Raw genomic sequence first — 13469 nt, forward strand, 5'->3', positions numbered from 1 at the left:
CAAAGACACAATTCATATATTTTGGAAAGTTCAAAGCTTTCAACGTTTCAATTACTTTCAAACCTGATTTATGGTCCCAAAAAACCGAAACTGTCCTCTACTCTATGTAAACAGTTTATTAAATATAAAGGGTATTTAAATCATTGACTTATAAATTGATGCAGACTTGTCAATATTGGAAAATTAAAATGGTCCATATTTCAACTGCAAAGTCCTCCGTAAAGGCCAAATTCCGAACCTCTCCTTCAAGCTTGTTCAACCTCAAGGTCCAGAATTCTCAGATAAGCTTTGCTCCGAGTGAAAGCAAGCAACTTTTTTCCACAGTTTCCATGGAAAAGCTTAGGTTCCACCAACTCCATACGCCTCTGTTTGCCCTTCTTTTTTATCTCCTCCACTTCTCATCCCTCCAGTTTCTATCCATGGCAGATTACTCTCTCCCAGATAAGTATTTCATCAATTGCGGCTCTGCTACCAACGTCTACACCGGCCAACGGAATTTCGTCGGGGATTTGAATTCCGGTGACTCGACTTCCAATTCCATTTCCTTTACAGATCAGAACAGAGTCGCGATTAACAGCGACCAGTCTTCAACTGCATCACCTCTGTATCAGACAGCAAGAGTTTTTTTGCACAACTCTTCGTATGAGTTCGATATCGACACTAATGGTACTTATTTTGTTCGCCTCCATTTCTTTGCTTTCTCCTCCCCAAGTACTCCAACTGATCTCTCCACAGCGCTTTTTGACGTCTGGACTTCCGGGTTCTCACTGTTGCTTAATTTCACTGCCAAAACCAGTAGCGACTCTCCTATAATAAAGGAATTCTTACTTAGCATACTCAATCCTGGCAAATTTAAAGTGTATTTTGTTCCTCGGGGATCATCGTTTGCATTTATAAATGCCATGGAAGTCTTCCTTGCCCCTGACGATCTGATCAATGATACAGCCCGACATGTTACTGCTGCAGGAAGCACCAATGATTACAAGGGTGTGCTGTCTAAGGCTTTACACACCATTTACAGGATAAATGTTGGAGGCCCTAATGTCAAACCGGAAAGCGACACGCTATTGAGAAACTGGGTTCCGGACAGCGACTACATCTATAATCCAGACAAGGCAAAGGTTGTAACCCAATCCAGTAGCCCTAATTACCAACCGGGTTTTGCCAGTCGGTATACTGCTCCTGATATTGTCTACCAGACTGCACGAAAGATGGATACCAATTCTACCACGCAAGCTGATTTTTTCAACATAACCTGGGGTTTTAATGTGCGTAAGAATGCTAGACACCTCGTTCGTGTTCACTTCTGTGACATTGTTGGGACATCAGTTAATGTTCTAAGATTCAATCTTTATATTTATGGTAGGTTCAACAAGATAATCGATTCCTACGAGTATGTTGTCGAGTTAAATATTCCATTCTATGACAAATTTATGGTTGATTCTGATGATTCGGGAACTATGAATATAAGTATAGGCCCTAGGGATGATTCTCCTGAAATAAATGCCTATCTGAATGGGCTAGAAATAATGGAGATACTGGAGACGTCGGGTTCAGTTCCTGCAGTGAGTGAGCGGAAGAACAAACATACTTTTCTTGTAGTTGTTTCGGTGCTTGGAGGGTTGGTTCTAATCTGCATTTTGGCAGTTGGATTCTTTTTGGTTTTCAAATGCAGGAAGGAAAAGCCAGGGGAAAACTCGGACTGGTCACCAATACCTGTATTTGGAGTTGGGAGTACGCACAGCAGGGCGACTGAGGGAACCACAAATGGCTCCCTTCTGCCTAATTTTAATCTCGCATTGAAGGTACCTCTTGCTGAAATCCTATATGCGACAAACAACTTCGACACGAGGTTGCTGATTGGTAAGGGTGGCTTTGGGAATGTCTATAGGGGAACTCTCAGACATGGCCAAAAAATTGCTGTGAAACGGAGTGAGCCAGGGTCAAACCAAGGCTTCCCAGAATTCCAAACGGAAATCATGGTTCTTTCCAAAATTCGCCACCGCCATCTTGTTTCCTTGATTGGGTATTGTGAGGAGAGATCTGAGATGATACTTGTCTATGAGTTCATGGAAAAGGGGACTTTAAAGGATCATATATATGCTTCAGATTTGCCTCGTTTGTCTTGGAAGCAAAGGCTTGAGATATGCATTGGTGCAGCAAGGGGTCTTCAATACCTCCACAAAGGTTCAGCTGGGGGAATAATACACCGTGATGTCAAGTCCACTAATATCTTGCTTGATGAACATTATGTTGCTAAAGTTGCGGACTTTGGCCTCTCGAAAACAGGTCCTCTTGATGAGACCCATGTCAGTACAATTGTCAAAGGCACGTTTGGTTATCTCGATCCTGAGTATATTAGGTCCCAACAGTTGACGGAAAAATCTGATGTGTATGCATTTGGAGTGGTTCTTCTCGAGGTGCTATGTGCACGGCCAGCAATTAATGCCATGCTTTCCGGGAAGCAAGTGAATTTGGCTGAATGGGCAATGCTCTGCAAGAAGGAAGGGACGCTTGAAGAGATTGTTGATCCTTCCCTCAAGGGTCAGATTGATCCAAACTCCCAAAGAAGATTTATTGAGACGGCAGAGAAATGTTTACAAGAATTAGGCGCTGATCGCCCCACCATGGATGATGTGGTCTGGGACTTGGAATATGCATTACAGCTTCAGCAAACTGCAATGCGGAGAGAACCACATGAGGACAGTGCAGTCGATGGTTTAGCAGGATTGGCATTGCCCAATGTACAGCGGTTGGCTTCATTTAGCATTACGATGGATGAAAGCGATATGCCTGTTATGATGGATGATGGCTCCTACGTTAAAGCATGTGATGTTTTCTCCCAGATGAAAATCGATGACGCCAGATAATGAAACTTGGTCTTTCTGGTCTAGTAATAACGCAACTTTTAAGTTACTTTAAGCCTTATAAGTTTGTTAGGTATGCCTTTGTGAAGTCAATTTTGAATTTTGGGTCTTGCTAGCAGTGCCTCTGATTCGAACATGTTTTAGGAGATCCTAGTTGATTTCCTCAATATTGCGGATAGCTTTTTGCTTGACTTTGGATGATGGACAGTAATGTTCCTTTTGAAGTGTTGGCACTTTCACTCTCTCCTTTTGTATTTTATTTTCTCTTAAAAATAATTGTAAAGATGTGTTATATTTCTTGGTAAGTTACCAATTCCCTGTTTAATATATATAATTTACTGGTGAATAGAAGTGGTGAGATTTTATTTTTCAGGTGCTGGGAAAAGTTCCCTGCAGTGCTCCCAACCTATAGAATACCTAAAGAGGGAGCCGGAAAACGGGATTCTCTCTTGCCCTGTCTCTCAATTCATCTTCAACACCCACTAAATCTGTTGAATATAGATCCAAAACTATCATGCACAGCAAACTCTGGATGTTGGAAACTATTTTGACAGACAGCAGTGGACGACTCCAAAGTTTGTGGAGTCATTGAGGTTTCCTGGTTGTCTTGTCTGAATTTGTTGAGACTTCAATTCCATTTGGAAGAAAAAATCTTATTTGTAGAGATACTGCATCAGAATGATATTAATGGTTATTTCCATTTCTGAGGTCGTCAAGTTTCCAGTAAATCTGCCATTGATGACTTTTTTATTGCTTAGAATCGTGTGGATCTGCACTTTAATGACAAGTTTTTTCATTTAAGTGATTAGGTTAGAATTTACCTCCAAAAAGGCGGAAGTGAAGATTAAGAACTTCGAAAATTTGGGCCAAGAAAATGAAAATGTCCTGGATTTTTTCTACTCTTGAAACAGCAACCTTAGTTCCGCTGCTAAATGAGCCTTTCCTTGAGTATTGGACCATGGTTCTTTTAAGTACTTTTAAGATTGAGAGATAAGTTGAGATCATCTCACTATTATTTATTACTATTCACAAAATTTAACTCACAAACTCACTACTATTCATAAACCATCTCATCCCATATCTCAATCCAAATGAGGCCTAGTTACCTTTCAAAAGGCGTAACGAAAACTGTTATTAAATACCCTTCAAAGTTCTGGTTCTAGATTAGAAAGAATATATACATATATGATATATATATATATATATATATATATATATATGTATGTATGTATGTATTTTACCTTTGCGTAGGTCTACACCCACCCACTGCTGGGGCTCCTGTTAGGCCATTTCAATTTTTTTCTTTATGACTTTTTAATACTTTTAAATATTTTTAACGAAAGAAAAAAATTTATAATATTATTAAACAAAACTTTCTTAATCGCTAAGTAAAAAAAAATAATAATTGAGAGCGATAGCTTGGAGCGAGATCCCTAACTTTTTCCTCTACCTTTAGCCCACCAAGCCTTTGAAGGTGCAGGTACAAAGTCCATGTAACTTGGCCTTCTATTTGGGAGTGGAGTGGCAAACTTTTCCTCCCAAAACCGCTTATAACAATACAAAGCAACATGATATTACTTGTTTTCAGGATTTTTTGGACAGTCTTCAGTCTTTTGTTTCTGATTCTCACTATTATATGATAGAATCAATGGCAAGAAAGTTTCACACTAAAACCATAAATGATCGATCGTACAACACATCAGCTTGCTGCTGTGCTGTGCATGTATTTCATTCAGTTCTAAAAGTCGGCACCAAATTATATGAATTTGGGTGGTCGAAACCTTCATAGTTTCACATCAATATCACAAAGGACATTGATTTATTGCTAATACAAGTTGGAAAATTAGTAGTGCAAACTACTCCTTGGTCCGTTGATCATGTGAAACTATATAAATGTATTCTAAATTGAAGAATACTATACATCAACCACTATTCATCCTTATACATCACATCTGACAGTTTTTTCTTTTTCTTTTTCTTTTTTTCATATGGTGTTTTTCATAGAAAGCGTTGTGTGGAATAGTAAATAGTGACTGATGAGAAGAATTTTTCTTCTAAATTTATTGTCCACCATCTTGTTAGTTGAATCTCCACTTTATACAAAGTCTAGCTCCATCTCCATCTCCATAGACAAATCTAAATAGAATTGGGATGGGATGGAAACATGAACTCAAGGACTAAAAGTGTGACTTCAACTATCCCTACAACATTTATTATTGTCCGTGAGGATTTTTTTGGACAAAATTAAAATTAATAAAAATATTGTAGAACCCACTTCAGATATCAATCTCTTTCCCGTTTAAAATTGAATAAGAAAGAATTTTGATCCCCAAACTACACCCCTACCCATCCCCCCCTCTTCCACCTTAATGTTATTGTCATTTTCCTTTGGTGGTAATTGCCACTTGTTAACAGGAAGAAATTCTCATCCCAACTAGTTAATCTCTTATTTTCTTAATTTATTTTGTTTTATTCAAGGCTGCAAATATAGATCTACAGTTCTTCGGCACCTCTTGTGAGGTACGAGCAGTACAAGATGCTTATTAGGCCGATCGTTGGAAAAATAGTGGTGGATTACAGGATCAAATTGTTCAGATCTAACTTTTATGGCTGATTTCGAAATCTATCGAAGTAGATCTAATCTGTAATTCGTCATTTTCAAATCTATATTTCTACTTTAATTGTTGTTTCCTTTTATTTAGTTAAAAAAAAAAAAAATAGGATCATCTCTTGGACATTTTGTCTGTAGAGCCCTATGGTGGGTGAGGTATGAGTCTCTGTTTTAGGTAGAATGCTATATCCTAGATGGTTTGTCTGTAGAGAGCTACAAAAGTAGTTAAGACTATATAAGTCACAAAGGAATTTGTGTACTGGTGAAACTCTAAATGCAGTAATTTGCTTGCGATTTGAGAATTTTCCTGTATATATCTGGTTATGGATGTAATTTTTCTCTGATGAATGAATGAACTCAATTTTCCATAAAAAAAAAAAAAAATTAATTTGATTTTCATAGTTATCAAATCATTTTGATATAATTTTCATAATGTTTAATATATTTATTGTCTTATCTCAATATAATTTCCATATTAATATGGATGTATGCTTTGTATTTAGTAACAATTGAGGAAGTAAAGATTTAACCAACAAAATCTCTTTCCCACTTTTTCTCTTCTCTATCTTCGTTTATATTATATTTTTTATTTTCTATCCCTTTCAACTTCAAAGTATAGGAGAACACAAAGCAAGCATAACTATCACTATAGATCAAAGAAAGAAAGCAAAAAACAAGTCAATTTATGGCTATAAAAACTGCTAATGTTAAAAAAATTTGGAACTTTAGATTTATGCACAATGAGACAATCCAACTGAGAACTGCCAAATGGAGGAGAAAGAAAACAATTTTACCCGCTGCACCAAAATTTCATAATCCATTTGCAACACAATTTCCTTGATATTTTCGGGTCAGGGAGTCTGTCTCCTCCTTAAGCTTTTATAATATTTGTCAAGAAAACATACGCCAATTGTCTTATGTCCCCTTGAGTACGTTAAAGCGTTCCATCCTCTGCCTCCAGTATTGTTACATGAGATGGTATAGTTTTCGATAAAAATTGAATAAAGTATTATTGTTAGAATATTATTTTTAATATTATTATTATTTTAAAATTTGAAAAAGTTAATTATTTATTATATTTTATGTAAAAATTTGATAAAATTATAATGATGAGATGAGATAAGATGAGATGAAACTGTTTTTATATCTAAACGAAGCCTATTTCGACATTAAGGAACGTATAGACCTAAACCCTCATAAAGGCTTAATCCCTATTCTTTAGAAACCCTGATTTCTAAATACTATTTACTGAAGTTCAATAAAAACCACCATAAATACAAGTCAAAGGTTAGATCGATACTCATGAAGATTGAAAACTAATTTATGCAACGTTAAGTCGTATCTATCTGGTACAAGTCTGATTGAATTAAATTGTTTTATTCGACGTGAGAAAGATAAACTCATTATGTAATCCTAGTTATCAGCAGGGACCTACGTTAGGACTAGGGCCCCCAAATTTTTTAAAAAACTCAAGATATATCTTATATTTTATTCATAATTCTATAAAAATAAAAAATAGTCTCCCAAAAAATTTACGATCCTGGTGTGTTCTCTAAAATTTTCTGAAATTTTAATATACTTAAGAATATCTTTCTTCATTTTCTTTTTCCTATAGTTCTAAAATTTTATATAATTTATATATTATCTATTTTCAAGGATGTGGCCTCACTAAAATTAAATTAAAAGTAAGTTTAAGAAAAATAATAACTTTATTAATATAGATCTCAAAGTTTTTTGTTATACAATATTTACATTCGTAGTATAAATCTAGAGTGAAAATACAAGAAAAATTATTTAAGATTGATTATTTATATGAAAAATCGTTGAGAGGTTTAATCCTCTAGACTTCATTGAACAAGAAAAAAATTTATTTAAGGTTTTCAATTATACCATCATATGCTTAATGTAACACGAAAATATATAGATTTTGCATGAAATTTGATAAACTAGCTTATATACTAAATGAAAAGATGACATTCTAAAAGATCACTTGATAATTTTTATAAAGAAAATAAATTCTAAATATGTCATTACAAAAATAATAATGAATTAATATTATTCCATAAAATATATATTAAGTTGTGTTTTTTAGAATTTTATTTCTCTGTGTTTATAACAAATTATTGAGATATAATTTTATGTATATTTATATTTTTATAATTTTTTATTTTTTTATTTTATATAAACGTTTCACACATTAAAAAAAGTTCATGAATCTGCTAGTTGTGTACACACTACACATACCATAGAAGATAGTTTTTTCTTGATTAAAACGAGTGGCATCATTCAGAAAATAAATAATCGTCTGATCCACCAATGCCTCCATATATAAATGGGAAAACTGGTAGATACAGTCTACCCATATAGTCAATATGTAGACGGTGCTGACATGGGAAAAACAAAAAGAATCGTTTCATTCAAAATGAAAACCGCTTGCTTCATGTTCCTCAGTTCAATGCACCGTTTCGTTCAAAAATGAAAATCGCTGTTTCTCGTTCCTCAGTTTTTCGTCTCCTCGGCTTTCCTCTTCAGTTTCCCTCCCCAATTCCCTCCCTCTCTCTGTTTCTTCCGCACGAAGTTGGTAGAAATATATATCACAAACTCTGAACTAAAGTTGGTAGAAATATATACCACAAACTGTGTTTTTCTTTTCTCTCTTCTTTAAAACATTTTCTGGATCTTAAAGCAACCCCTATTTTCCTGCTTGTGTCAAGTTTCAAGCCCCATATCTTTTCTTTCGTTCTTTCTTCCTCTGAAATAAAGTAAAATGTAAATGACAAGTACATGAGAAAAAGATGTAGGAGCTAAGGGAATCCTTCAACAAAAAGGTACAAAAACCATTTTGTTTTCTAATTTTTTGTTTCCCCAAGTAAGTACAAAAACCATCTAAACTCACCAATCTTTATTGCATATTGATTCTCAAAATTGGAAATGATCTCAAATTACAATGTGTAAATTTTTTATTGGCAGCTTAGATTATCATGTGTTCAAGTGGCATAGTTTTTCATGCTTAATTAGCAATCACAAAGATCACTCGTAAATGTGTATTTATTTGTCATGGGAGATAACCTCTGGTATGTTGAACAATCGCTCACTGGGAAAAATTGTTTCAATCATATGAGAAAAATAAAATAAAAAAGAAAACCATAAACATAAAAAAAACATGAATTATGTGTTTTTTCATAAACTTGCAATATCATGCAGCGACCAAGTCTTATGCATTTCAGAAACTTGCAATATTATGTGATTTTTTTTTTTTACACATAAACATGAATTTCATTCACACATGAATCTGCATTTCCACGGCATAAACATATGACATGGAGCTGGGTTTCCAAATACACACAGAACATATGCATTTCTGATCAATAAACTTAACCAATGTGCAATATTGTTCCTACCAACATATTTTGTCAACATACTACAAAGAAATCATGAAAATTGAACAAGAAAATATGTTTTACCATTGTACCCGTTCCTATTGATATCCACTGATATCCATCGTGCTGGACTGGCTCAGTTCACAGCTCCACTTGAAGATTTGAAAACTTGAAGACCACGAAATCCCAGAGCGTTCGAGAGAGAGTCGAAGATGTCGTGTTGGCGTCTTCCGGATTTGAAGCCGAAGACTGTTAAAGCTCCCTAACTCCTGCAATTAAATAGCACAACAATATAAGAGCAAACCCAGGAAAATGAAGAAGACGTGTGACAAAGACCCACACAACGAAGATCACCCACACGAAGAAGATCACCCACGCTGAAGACCACGCAAGCTTACGATCTAAGGAACAACACCACGCCAAAGACGAGATTGAGGTAGAGCATCAAAGCGGGAATCCAAAACCAGAGTTTTGTTTTGTTTTTTGGCTTTTTTTTTTTTTCAATATCAGTTCACATGGCATTATCCCAGATCAGCCGTTTACTCGCCATTTACACGGGATGACTGGACAAAGAAGAGATGTATAAATGGTGGTAGCGAAAAGAATGAACCGGATGGCACGTCATACTTCTACTTTTGAAAAAGCTTTCAAATGGTCCACTAACAGTCCAAATGACGATTTTACCCCTACTCTCGCGCAATCATTTCCTTCCCACTTTCCAAGACCTAAATCACCCCCAAACACTCCTAACTTTTGGGTTACTCTTTCCCCACGAAAAATTATTAATATACAACATTTTCCATCACATATTTTACAACAACGTGTTAAACTATTCCCTTTCCAATTGCAGGAGACAATTCATATATTTTGGAATGTTCAAAGCTTTCAACGTTTCATTTACTTTCAAACCTGCTTTATGGTCTTTAAAAAATCGAAACTGTCCTGTACTCTATGTAAACAGTTTATTAAATATAAAGGGTATTTAAATCATTTATTTATAAATTGATGCAGACTTGTCAATATTGGAAAATTAAAATGGTCCATATTTCAACTGCAAAGTCCTCCGTAAAGGCCAAATTCCGAACCTCTCCTTCAAGCTTGTTCAACCTCAAGGTCCAGAATTCTCAGATAAGCTTTGCTCCAAGTGAAAGCAAGCAACTTTTTTCCACAGTTTCCATGGAAAAGCTTAGGTTCCACCAACTCCATACGCCACTGTTCGCCCTTCTTTTTTCTCTCCTCCAGTTCTCATCCCTCCTGTTTCTGTCCATGGCAGATTACTCTCTCCCGGATAAGTATTTCATCAATTGCGGCTCTGCTAACAACGTCTACGCCGGCCAACGGAATTTCGTCGGGGATTTGAATTCCAGTGACTCGACTTCCAATTCCATTTCCTTTACGGATCATAACAGTGTTGCGATGGACAGCTACCAGTCTTCAACTACATCATCCCTGTATCAGACAACAAGAATTTTTATGCAGAACCCTTCGTATGAGTTCGATATCGACACTCATGGTACTTATTTTGTTCGCCTCCATTTCTTTGCTTTCTCATCCCCAAGTACTCAAACAAATCTCTCTACAGCGCTTTTTGATGTCTGGACTTCTGGGTTCTTTCTGTTGCTTAATTTCACTGCCAAAACCAATAGCAACTCTCTTATAACAGATGAATTCTTACTTAGAATACCCAATCCTGGCTAATCGAAGTGTATTTTGTTCCCTGGGGATCATCGTTTGCATTTATAAATGCCATGGAAGTCTTCCTTGCCCCTGACGATCTGATCAATGATACAACCCGACATGTTACTGCTGCAAGAAGCACCAATGATTACAAAGGTGTGCTGTCTAAGGCTTTACACACCATTTACAGGATAAATGTTGGAGGCCCTAAAGTCCCACCGGAAGACGACATGCTATTGAGAAACTGGGTTCCGGACAGCGACTACATCTATAAACCAGACAAGGCAAAGGTTGTAAGCCAATATTCCAGTAGCCCTAATTACCAACCGGGTTTTGCCAGCCAGTATACTACCCCTGCTATTGTCGGTAGACAGCAAAAGAGATAAATAATAGTTCTAGTGTGCAATCTGAGTTTTTCAACGTAACCTGGGCCTTTCAAGTGTGTAGAAGGGCTAGACACCTCGTTCGAGTTCACTTCTGCGACATTGTCGGTACAACTTAAGCTGTTCTTTCCTTCAATCTTTATATTTATAGTAAATTCATTTGGAAGGTCGATTCAATCGACTTTGACGGCACGAGTGTCCCTTTTTTCCTTGACTTTGTGGTCGATTCTGATGGCTCTGAAACGATGAATATCAGTATAGGCCCTAGGAATGATTCTACTGAAACAAATGCCTATCTGAATGGATTAGAAATAATGGAGATACAGGAGAAGCAAGGTTCAGTTCCTACAGTGAGCGTGCGCAAGAACAAACATGTCTTTCTTATACTAGGTTCAGTTCTTGGAGGGTTGGTTCTAGTCAGCATCTTCATTTCCGTCCTCTTTTTGGTTTACAAACGCAGGAATCCAAATCCCGTAGAAACTTCAGAATGGTCACCACTTCCTGTATTTGGAGGAGGGAGTTCTCACTCAGGGGAGAAGGGAAGTATACCTAATTTGAATCTCAAGTTGAAGAGACCTCTTGCTGAAATCCAATTTGCAACCAACATCTTCGACTCGAAATTGCTGATTGGTAAGGGTGGCTTTAGGAATGTCTATAGGTGAACTCTCGGGAATGGCACAAAAGTAGCTGTGAAACGGAGTGAACCAGGGTCAAACCAAGGCTTCCCAGAATTTCAAACTGAGATTATGGTTCTTTCCAAAATTCGCCACCGCCATCTTGTTTCCTTGATTGGGTATTGTGAAGAGAGGTCTGAAATGATAATTATATATGAGTTCATGGAAAATGGGACTTTAAAGGATCATCTTTATGCCTCAGATGTGCCTCGTTTGTCTTGGAAGCAAAGGCTTGAAATTTGCATTGGTGCAGCAAAGGGTCTTCAATACCTCCACAAAGGTTCAGCTGGGGGAATAATACACCGTGATGTCAAGTCCACGAATATCTTGTTTGATGAACATTATGTTGCTAAAGTTGCTGATTTTGGCCTTTCGAAAGCAGGTCCTCTTGATGAGACCCATCTCAGCACAGTTCTTAAAGGCACGATTGGTTATCTTGATCCTGAGTATATCAAGTCCCAACAGTTGACGGAAAAATCTGATGTATACGCATTTGGAATTGTTCTTCTTGAGGTATTATGTGCAAGACCAGCAATTGATTCCACACTTTAAGGAAAGCAAGTGAATTTAGCGGAATGGGCAATGTTCTGCAAGAAGGAAGGGTCGCTTGAAGAGATTGTTGATCCTTCACTCGAGGGTCAGATCCATCTAAACTCCCAAAGAAAATTTATTGAGACAGCAGAGAGATGTTTACAAGAATGCGGTGCTGATCGGCCTGCAATGGCGGATGTGTTATGGGACCTGGAATATGCATTACAGCTTCAGCAAACTGCAGTGCGGATAGAACCACATGAGGAAAGCACAATCGATGTTTCAGCTGCATTGTCGTCGCAGAATGCTGGGCGGTTTCCTTCGATTAGCACATCAAAGAGCGATGATATTGCTGTTATGTCGGATGATGGCTCCTCCTTTAAAACGAGTGATGTTTTCTCCCAGATGAGAATTGATCGATGACACCATATAATGCTATTCAAGTTTTTTAGCATCTACACTACTACTACAAACTTCGGTTAGGTGTTGCCTCTGTGAAGTACTGGTTTTTTGTATTTTGGGTTGTGTATCAATTGAGTTATGTACATTGTAAAGTTGATGTAGACTCGACTGATTGTCATTTTTAACTATAGCACTTCTTTTTTATGGGATTTCTTTGTAATTAAAATATTTTTCTTCAATTAACTTGAGAGTCTTGAAAGCTTTCCAATTCTTCTGTTGAACGTAATATCAAATCAATAATTTAATTTGATGATCGTCTCTTAAACTCTCTCTCAGAAATCCTCCAAATCGCTGGAAGAGGAGGAGGAGTCCTTCTCCTTTTTCCTTTGCCCTCTCATTCCCTCCTTTCTCTTCATTTTCCCATCTCTTTCCCTCCTATCTCCATCCCTCCTTCCCTCCTATTCTCTCTCTCCTTCTCTCATTTCTCTTATTTTCTTAATTTATTTTGTTTTCTTCAAGGCTGAAAAATAGATCTACAGTTTTCCGACACCTCTTGTGAGGCACGAGCAGCACAAGATGCTTTCTAGGCCAATTGTTGGAAAGATAGTGACGGATAACTAGATCAAATCGTTCAGATATAACTTTTATGGCTGATTTCAAAGTCTATCAGAGTATATCTAAACTGTAATTCGTCATTTTCACATCTATTTTTGTGCTTTCATTGTTGTTTCCTTTTGTTTAGTTAAAAAAGAAAAAAAAAAAAAAAAAAAAAGATTATCTCTTGGACGTATTTTCCGTAGAGTCCTATGGTAAGTGTGGTATGAGTCTCTATTTCATAATGTTTAATATATTTATTGTCTTATCTCAATGTAATTTCCATATTAATAAGGATGTATGATTTATATTAAGTAACAATTGAGAAATTAAAGGTGTAGCCATCAAAG

The 13469-nt window shown here is 36.6% G+C and overlaps 1 protein-coding gene and 1 pseudogene across 1 annotated transcript; both read left to right on the forward strand.

Moving 5' to 3' along the window:
• Positions 1-240: 240 nt before the first annotated feature.
• On the forward strand, positions 241-3172 carry LOC121267025 (probable receptor-like protein kinase At2g23200). Its single transcript, XM_041170912.1, has 2 exons — positions 241-2890; positions 2984-3172. Exon 1 carries the CDS (start codon positions 330-332, stop codon positions 2868-2870), a length of 2541 nt encoding a protein of 846 aa, XP_041026846.1. The 5' UTR covers positions 241-329; the 3' UTR covers positions 2871-2890; positions 2984-3172.
• A 6766-nt stretch (positions 3173-9938) lies between these two features.
• Positions 9939-12546, forward strand: LOC121234257 (annotated as a pseudogene).
• The last annotated feature ends 923 nt before the right edge of the window (positions 12547-13469 follow it).

Source organism: Juglans microcarpa x Juglans regia, chromosome 1D (genome assembly GCF_004785595.1).
Source record: "Juglans microcarpa x Juglans regia isolate MS1-56 chromosome 1D, Jm3101_v1.0, whole genome shotgun sequence".
In the NCBI taxonomy this organism is placed as follows: Eukaryota; Viridiplantae; Streptophyta; class Magnoliopsida; order Fagales; family Juglandaceae; genus Juglans; species Juglans microcarpa x Juglans regia.